Consider the following 10,078-nt stretch of genomic DNA (forward strand, 5'->3'; position numbering starts at 1 on the left):
TGTGAGGACATGACCAGATCCATGTTCTTCGCTACAGTTATTATTTTTGTCCGTCAGATAATGGATGACCTATATAGCCTCCAAGAAGATATGGCGCATAGGCCCACGGCGAGACCGACTTATGTCCCGCGGGCCCCTGGTGCAGTATTGAAGGCACTTATGTATTCTTGATTTTATTTTTCGAGTCTGTATTGCAGTTTCTTTAGAGTCTGTTAGTCCACTTTCGAGTCTGTATTGCAGTTTCTTTTAGAGTCTGTTAGTTTTTATGTTTAAGTCTATAGGACGGAGTCGTTGTAATAGAGGAAAAATTAGGATGTTTTATTTAATGAAAATTTGAAAACCCAAAAATATGTCTTTCGTTTTATTTTTCATTTATCTCCTGAACTATGTAATGATCTGATTCATGCAGCGTGATGATACGTAGTCAATCCTCATAGGATTCGATCATAACCATAAAATGAAAAAAAAGAGAGAAAATAAAAAGAAAGGAATTGAGTGGAAAGAAAGAATGGCAAAACAAGAAAACAAAAGAGAAAAAAGAGGGGAACGACTAGAACCGAGTGAGAAAATCAATAGTGACTGAAAAGGACGATAGTGAAAAAGAAAGAAAAAAAGAGCATAGAAAGAGTTGGTTAAGGCCGGGATGAAACATGCAACCGTTCAAATACATGGTAGAAACTTTTAATTGTTTAGGCGCATTGCATCCTAAACGTGTGGTTGCCTATCTGTTAAAATCTTAAACACTAACAAGTTTGTTGTTGTCCAGAGAACAGGAAGGTGGTTAGTTTGTTTGGCATTCTAGCAACCCACCCATATAATACCAAGTCTAAAGACAAGTTGATCATGGCTGGTAAAGAACTGGACGCGAGTGTTATTGACCTGCCGGGAGAGGAGGAATCTGAGCCTGGTCTGAAAGAGGAGTTACATAAGATGAAGCACCAAATGGCCAAAATGTACGAGGCATAGATGAAAAGGCATCCCCCACCATCATACCCTGCCAACCCTTCTTTCGTCCCACCACTAGCTCAATCTCAAGAGCGCCCCATTGTTGATCTATCCCTACAACACGCACCAAGCTTCACCCCTTACCACCACTATCATGGCACCACTTCCCAAACTATCCAAGCTCCACCAGCCAAAACAACCACATGCCCCTCCGCCAGCTACCCCTATCTTCGTAGCACCTCTACCAGCTACACTCCATCGATCTTCCAGTGATCCGGTATTCCAAGCCCAAGATAACCAGTACTATGCCCTAGAGCCCACTTTCAAAGTCCCAGATCACTACTCCTACACTCCCCACTTCGAGCTTCCTATCGAAACTGAGAAGCCACCCAAAAACACGGAGCACAAGGAGATATTTAGGAAGGTAAAGAGCTTGAAGCAGTCACTAAGAAATATGCAAGGGTTAAGGGGCCAAGTGAGCGTGGCTTATAAGGATCTATTCTTGTTTCCTGATGTCCAGCTACCTGTCGGATTCAAAATGCCCAAGTTTGACTTGTATGACGGGCACGGAGACCCCGTGGCCCACTTGAGAGGATTTTGCAGCAAAATGAGTGGAGCCGGTGGTAAAGATGAACTATTGATGGCATATTTTAGCCAAAGTCTGAGTGGTGCAACATTGGAGTGGTACACCTGCCAGGACAACAACAGGTGGTACACTTGGGATGACTTAGCCTAGGCTTTTGCTCGGCATTTTCACTATAATGTAGAGATTGTCCCAGATCGCCTGTCTTTGACTAAGATAAAGAAAAATCCCAGTGAGAGTTTCAAGGAGTATGGTTCCCGTTGGAGAGAACAAGAAGCACGAGTCAACCCTCTAATGGAGGAAGATGAAATGGTAGAGTACTTTCTTCAGGTCTTGGAGCCTACTTACTTTGGTCACCTGATCTCGGCCATAGGTAAGTCTTTCAATGAAGTGGTAAAAATGGGAGGAATGGTAGAGGAAGGACTCAAATCAAGCAAGATCATGAGTTACTCTGCCATTAAAGCAACTACACAAGTGATCCAGAATGGCACCGGCATCGTGTTAGGGAAAAAGAAAAAAGAAGATGTTGCTATGGTTGTCTCAGGATCGTGGCATGGCCCAAGCGGCTCCCCTCACCATTACACCCAGCCTCGAACCCAGCCTCAAACCTACACCTAAACTCCATATAATCCACCCCAATACTACTTCCCGCCACTAGAGCCTCAGTATTCAGTCAGGCCACCCCAATACCATGTCCATCACGCACAATCATATTCTCAACCCCCTCCTTACCCGTAATGGCGTGCCCTAGCTCCACCAAAACCCTTACCCACCTCCACAGGCATACTGAAACCTTACTAGTCCCAGTTTTCGACCCAGGCCGGAGTATAAAAGGTAGAGGCAGTAGTGGAAACAAACTTTTACCCCGCTTGGAGAGTCTTACACTAGTCTTTTCCAGAGGTTGAGGCAATTGGACGTTCTAAGGCCGATTGAGTCGAAATTACCAAATCCCTCTCCTAAAAGCCTGGATTATTCCCTCAGATGTGCATATTGTTCTGATGCTCCGGGGCATAATACAGAAAAGTGTTGGTATTTGAAGAGTGTCATCCAAGAGCTTATAGATACAAACCAAATTGTTGTCCAGAGCCCGGAAGTACCCAATATCAATCAAAATCCGTTGCCAGCCCATGACGAAACGCATATGATTGAGATAATGCATAAGGATGGGGAGCCCAAGAAGCCTTCAAAGACTGTTATGATGATCCGGGACAGTGAAAGTAAGCCAGTCAAAACTCCAATTATTACAAAGGCAACATCTTCGATAACTGAAGGGCTGATAAACACGCTAAGCATGCCCGATGATAAGCCGTCCATAGTATAAACGAAGGGGTTCCTAGATGATGTTGAAACAAAGTAAGGAAAGCCGAAGGTGGTCGTGCCAGGGGTAGCAAGTAAGCCTATCATTATCGTGAAAGGGGCTCACATTGCCCCTGTTATTTTTAAACCTGTGACCCAGCTGCCGATAGATGACACCAAGGTTGTTCCATGGAATTACAAGCGAGTGATAGTAACTTATAAAGGAAAAGAAGTGGAAGAGGAATTTAATTAAACCCAGGGTTTGACTCATTCGGGGAGATGCTTTTCCCCTAAGTAATTAAGGAAAGCTAAGCCGCTGAAAGATAGTCCAATTCTAGTGAAGAAACCAGTCGCCAAAGAGGAGGCGGAAGAATTTTTGAGAAAAATGTAGGTGCAGGATTACTCCATAGTAGAACAATTGAGAAAGACCCCCGCTCATATTTCTTTTCTATCATTGTTGATACATTTAGACGAGCACTATCGGGCCCTCATGAAGATTCTAAATGAAGCTCATGTCCCTAATAAGATCACAGTGAACCATTTGGAGAAGATAGCCAATAAGATATTTGAGGCAAAAAGGATCACCTTCTCGGATGATGAGCTGCCTCTAGAGGGTACAGAACACAATCGGGCTCTCTATCTCACAATGAAATGCGAAGATTCTGTAGTCACGAGGGTGCTGGTTGACAATGGTTCTAGTGCGAACATTTGCCCTTTCCACTCTGCACAAGTTGAAAATTGATACTGAAAGCATCCACAAGAATAGTATATGTGTCTGAGGTTTTGACGGAGGGGGGAAAAGATTCTGTTGGCGATATCGTTCTCGAACTAACCATAGGACCAGTTGAATTTACCATGGAGTTCCAGGTGTTGGATATGGCCGTCTCTTACAATTTGTTGTTGGGTAGGCCCTAGATACATGTTGCCAAAGCAGTCCCATCTTCTTTGCACCAGATGGTAAAGTTCGAGTGGGACAGACAGGAAATCGCTGTGCATGGTGATGAGAACTTATGTGCTTATAATGATATATCCGTCCCGTTTATTGAGGCTGAAGATGATAAGGGGCCTTGGGTGTACCAAGTTTCTGAAATAGTGTAAGTTGAGAAGGTTACGGAAGGGGAATATATTCCAGGTCCAAAGCTAGCTTCTGCGACCGTAATGGTAAAGTCAGGGGTAGTGAAGCGTCCGGTGTTAGCAGTTCCAAAGTTGACTTCGATGAAGAGTTGATTGAAAGTTTCCGGAGTATATTTGATGAGGTGAACATGGTAGAAATTAAGGAAGGTTCCAGCAAAGCAGACGTGCAATTTTTTGGGCCGAAAGTGAAACTTAACAATTGGAATACTACTCCTCTCCCTACTCAGAAGGAGTCTTGGTAGTTTGCTTTGTTTTCCTTTCTATTATCTGGATTATTCCAGGGTTGTAATCCAGACTTTTATTTTTCGCTTGTTTTGATGTACTAACCCTCATATCCTTTATTTTCAATGAAATACAATTTTCCTTTTCCATTATTCTTAATAGTGTCATTTTTGTCTTTCTTTGTACAGTTCTTTTTATGTTGGTTTCAATGGCATGACATGCATGAGGAATCTTCGGTCAAGTCTTAAAATCCAATCTAACTCTGAAATAATAATCCAAGAAATAGAGTGTGACGATGAAACAGAATATGATGAAGAGGAGGCATTTGAGGAAATTAGTAAAGAACTAAATCATTTTGAAGAGAAACCCAAGCCTAATTTTGAATGAAACTTAAGCAATCAATTTAGGAGATCCAGATAATATCAGGAAAACCAAGATAAGTGTACACTTGGAACCACAAATCAAGGAAGAAATAATCAAAGCATTGTTTGAATATAAAGACATTTTTGCATGGTCATATGACGACATGCCGGGTTTGAGAACTGACTTGGTAGTTCACAAATTACCAACTAATCCGCCATTCCCTCTCATCAAGCAGAAGTTAAGGAAGTTCAAGACTGATATGAGTGTGAAGATCAAGGAAGAAATTACAAAACAGTTGGATGCAAAGGTCATTTGAGTTACACGATACCCCATTTGGTTAGCTAATGTTGTACCAGTACTAAATAAGGATGGTAAGACCAGGGTGTGCGTTGATTACTGTGACATCAACAAAGAAAGTCCAAAGGATAATTTCTCATTGCCGAATATCCACATTTTGATTGACAATTGTGCCAAACATGAGATCGGGTTTTTCTTGGATTGCTATGCTGGGTACCACAAGATCCTGATGGATGAGGAAGATGCATAAAAGACAGCGTTCATCATACCATGGGGAATATATTGCTACTGGATAATGCCATTTGGTCTAAAAATGCTGGGGAAACCTACATGAGGGCAATGACTACTGTATTTCACGACATGATACACAAGGAGATTGAGGTTTATGTAGATGATGTGATCATAAAGTCGAAGCAACAGTCCGACCATGTCGGGGACTTGAGAAAGTTTTTCCAGATGCTCAGTAGGTACAACCTTAAACTCAACCCTGCAAAGTGTGCATTTGGTGTTCCGTCTGGAAAACTATTGGGGTTCATAGTCAATCGGCGAGGCATTGAATTGGATCCGTCAAAGATCAAAGTTATCTAAGAATTACCACCACCAAGGAATAAGACTGAGTTGATGAGTTTGCTCGGGCATTTAAACTACATGAGCAGGTTTATTGCTCAACTCACGACGACCTGTGAGCCCATCTTTAAGTTGCTGAAAAAGGATGATGCGGTCAAATAGACTGATGAGTGCTAGGAGGCATTTGATAAGATCAAGGGGTACTTGTCAAACCCACCCGTGTTGGTCCCGTCGGAACCCGGAGACCTGTAATTCTCTATTTGATGGTCCTGGATAATTCATTCGATTTTGTGTTGGGTCAACACGACATCACTGGTAGGAAGGAGCAAGCCATCTATTATCTCAGCAAGAAGTTCACGTTCTGTGAGGTTAAGTATACTCCCCTTGAAAGGACATGTTGCGCCCTGACTTGGGTGGCACAAAAGTTGAAGCATTATCTGTCGTCCTATACTACATACCTCATTTCTTGCCTGGATCCTCTAAAGTATATTTTTTTAGAAGCCTATGCCCACAGGAAAACTTGCAAAGTGGCAGATTTTGCTCACAGAGTTTGACATCATCTGTCATGCCCCAAACCTAGGGAGGCGTGGCAGGCACCCGGTGCCGTACTGGCCCGAGCGAACCACTCTGTAACTCATGATCATTCGACCAAAATTTGGACATACATAGGTCGAGTCAGCGGAAATCATTCCTTTTGTAACTATCAAGGGCCCACATGACCACAACTCATAATGTATAACTGTAAGTGGGCAGCACTATAACAATAAACTATCATTCTTAAAACATGAATACATATGGGCCGTCACGGCCTCTGACATACTGTAGAAAATGAACCTCTGTGTCTACAAAGCCTCTAAGATTATTTGGTATCAAATGGGACAGGGTACCGGCATACCCATAAGTATGTAGCAAAACTCTGATACGAAGACTCATAGACTCGGCTGCACTCCAAATGAGACGGAGTCTTACCGACCCTTGGCTGAATCCAATCTCATATACTATGAAAGCTCGTCAAACTGATTATCTATACCTGCAGGCATGAATGCAACGTCCCCAACAAAAGGATGTCAGTACAGATAATGTACTGAGTATGTAGGGCATGTAAGTCAGTATATAAAGGATATGGAAGAAACATGGAGTAAAGGACTCAACCTGTAAGTCTGGATAGCTCTGTAAATCATGAAATATTTATAATGTCATGCATATATATATAAATGTCATGTGATGCATAGGTCTATACGTACATAACATCATCAATCCTCTGAGGGCATCCAATCATATCATCTCGGCCACTGTGGGCAAATCATCAGCGTATACCAAGTGATGAGGTGGTGGTGCATATATAATGTCGTAACCTTTTTCCCATATCCTATATACATATATTTACATATATACGCGTATATAACGCCATCTGGTGCCACTATGGGCAAAATCATCAACGTATACCAGCTGATCAGGTGGTGATGCGTATATAACGACGTAACCTTTTCCTATATCCCATATATATATATATATATATATATATATATATATATATATATATATATATATATATACATATATACGCATATATAACGCCATCTGGTCATGGGTCGATGTACTTGAATGCAATACATGAGAAGTATGTCAATAAAATTTCATAGAATGTCATAAGACCATTATGCCCTTGAGTAATATCATGAAGTAAACTTTTTTCAACTTACGTATTTTTCTGAGACCCACGAACACATGATAAAATAATAGGACACGTGGGAATTCAAGATCATAGGCTCCTCTATTACTTCTATGAATAGAGTCATTTATGGAAGCTGTACATTTTCTCGTTTCGTTTGTGTCGTATACATCATTCCTCCTAAAATAAAAAACATGCATATGATTTTTATTAGGAAAAACAATGACCATAAAAATACTCCATATGGATTTCTCCAAAATTTTGATATATTCAGTGGAGTTACTCATATCTATATACACAGTTTTATTAACTTATGAGTGCTCCCTATTCTGTAAGAAAAGATTGTGTCTCGATTTGTCCATCTTCACGTATTGCATATATTCCATGTTGAACTATGTGCCACGTCCATGAATTGGTAGGCAAAGCTTACTAAGATTAAAACCAAGTCAAACCATCAGTAGTCAAAGTAAAAGCATACAGCCACAATACGGCCATGAACATACCTGACATTTTTAAAACTATGGGTTTCACTAAATGACTTCGTTCTTTTTATAAACTGTGATTTTATCTAGCAAGATGTGTATCGAGGACTACTATGACATGCAGTGACTTTAGATAGACCAACTCAACTTTTTCCCTAGGAACCTGCTTGCATAATAACATAGTTACTTCGGCAAGTTGTTCATGACTGAATAAAGTGAGCAAATTATGTTTCCTTTGAATAATGCTTACCAGCAATATATAGAGCATCTAAATCGAAAAGCATTTGGACAAGTGCAGCTTTCATGGTGTAGTAAATGTTTGGGCAATTTCACCAGAGTTGAGAAATATACCTGGTGAACTTAATTCCAAGAATGAAATGACCATTATTATTTCCCCCATATAATGCTTGAAAATCAGATGGTTTTGAGCTCTTTTTTGATTCAGAGCTTTCTACCGCATCTTCATGCTCCTTGTCTTCGCTTACTCCAGCTCCGAATTCTCCATAGAAACGTTCATGCTCCTCTGAGTCGAATCTTTTTTTTTTTTTTTTTTTTTTGAGAGAGAGAGACATGTATATGTTTTAATAAAAAGGCCCTATGTTGGATTGAGTGCCACATATTCTCAAATGACTTAAGAGTCATACATATTCTTTAAGGGGGTGTTGCCACGTGGGGTGGGGTGTTTTAATCTTTGTCTACTTATTAGATAATTAGGTAGTGTCTCACTACCCGATAATTAATCAATTACTCATATAATTAAGAATTATCCTAAATCACTTAAAATATTACTCACTTTTAATACACTTTGTGTACCCTACTATCATGGTCATGTGGTACTATATAAAATAAAGATATACACTATTGTTTCATTAAAACATTCATGTAAATATACATATATTTTCTCAACTTCTAATTTTTCTAATCTCATATAAAGAGTACAAATTTTCGTACGCTTAATTCTTAAAATGGTAAAAAGATAACCTCTTTTTCTTGTGGAAAAAATAATTTCTATTTTTACAATAAAGAAAATCTCATATTAGGTGTATAATTTATCATATCCGAAAATAGTAATAATGTAACTATCCAAAATTATACTTATAAAACTTTTACTAAAATACTCCACATAAAAAAAAAATACCACACTGACATAATATCTAACGATATTAAGGTTGTTAATTTACAGGGTCTCATAATAATAATGTCTTAAGCCTGCTATAACCTCCTAATAGATATAATTCCTTTGAACTCATGTGGATTTGCTATGGCACATCCTAATGCTAAGGTACGGGATGTAATATCATCTATGTAGCTTGAACTGTGATGAAAGCTCAAGCTTTGGCCGATCATTTGGCTGAGAACCCAGTGGATGAAGAGTATGAGCCATTGGGGACTTATTTTCCTGATGAAGAGGTGATACATATTGACAAGGTGGAGCAGGATGAAAAGCCAGGTTGGATACTTTTCTTTGATGGAGCCGCTAACATGAAAGGTGTCAGAATAGAGGCTGTGCTCATTTCTGAAACAGGGCATCACTACCCTGTTATGGCCCCGCTTCGTTTCTATTGTACTAACAACATGGCTGAGTACGAGGCATGTATTTTGGGTTTGAGGTTAGCTATAGACATGGGATTCAAGGAAGTCTTGGTCTTGGGAGATTCGGATCTTTTGGAGCAGCAGATTCACAGAGAATGGGAGACTCGGGATTTAAAGCTCATACCGTATCGACAATGTTTGCACGATCTTTGTCAACGGTTCAGATCAGTAGAATTCAGGCATATTCTGAGGATCCATAATGAGGTTGCCGATGCCTTGGCTAACTTGGCGTCAATGTTACACCATCCGGTCAAAGCTTATGTTGACCCTCTGCATATTCAAGTTCGTGATCAGCATGCCTACTGTAATGTGGTTGAGGAGGAGCTTGATAGTGAACCGTGGTTCCATGATATCCGGGAATACATCAGGATGGGGGTGTATCTGGTACACGCCACAGGTGATCAAAAGAGAATAATTCAACGTTTGGCTAGTGGATTTTTCTTGAGCGGGGGGGATTTTGTACAAGAGAACTCTAGATCTTGGACTTTTGAGGTGCCTAGATGCTAAACAAGTCGCGACTATCCCGAACGAAGTGCATTTCAGAGTTTTCGGGCCGCATATGAGTGGGTATGTTCCTACAAAGAAAATTCTTCGAGCAGGGTATTATTGGCTCACCATGGAATGAGATTGCATTAGCTTTGTGTGCAAGTGTCATCAATGCCAAGTACACGACGATTTGATTCATTCTCCACCATCTGAGTTGCATACAATGTCCGTACCTTGGTCCTTTGTTGCTTGAGGCATGGATGTCATTGGACCAATTGAGCCAGCTGCATCAAATGGGCACAGGTTTATTCTAGTGGCTATCGATTATTTCACTAAGTGGGTCGAAGCTATGACTTTCAAATCTGTGACCAAGAAGGTAGTGGTTGATTTTGTTCATTCAAACCTCATTTGCTAGTTCGGAATCCCCAATGTAATCAT

At 40.4% G+C, this 10,078-nt stretch overlaps 1 protein-coding gene across 1 annotated transcript; it reads left to right on the forward strand.

Moving 5' to 3' along the window:
* The first annotated feature begins 8,881 nt into the window (after positions 1–8,881).
* On the forward strand, positions 8,882–9,661 carry LOC138881367 (uncharacterized). Its single transcript, XM_070161590.1, has one exon. It carries the CDS (start codon positions 8,882–8,884, stop codon positions 9,659–9,661), a length of 780 nt encoding a protein of 259 aa, XP_070017691.1.
* Positions 9,662–10,078: the final 417 nt, after the last annotated feature.

Source organism: Nicotiana sylvestris, chromosome 11 (genome assembly GCF_000393655.2).
Source record: "Nicotiana sylvestris chromosome 11, ASM39365v2, whole genome shotgun sequence".
NCBI lineage: Eukaryota > Viridiplantae > Streptophyta > Magnoliopsida > Solanales > Solanaceae > Nicotiana > Nicotiana sylvestris.

Bases quoted from the DNA above. Each gene is read 5' to 3' on its own strand.
- LOC138881367 (XM_070161590.1), top strand. From the start codon at position 8,882: ATGAAAGCTCAAGCTTTGGCCGATCATTTGGCTGAGAACCCAGTGGAT.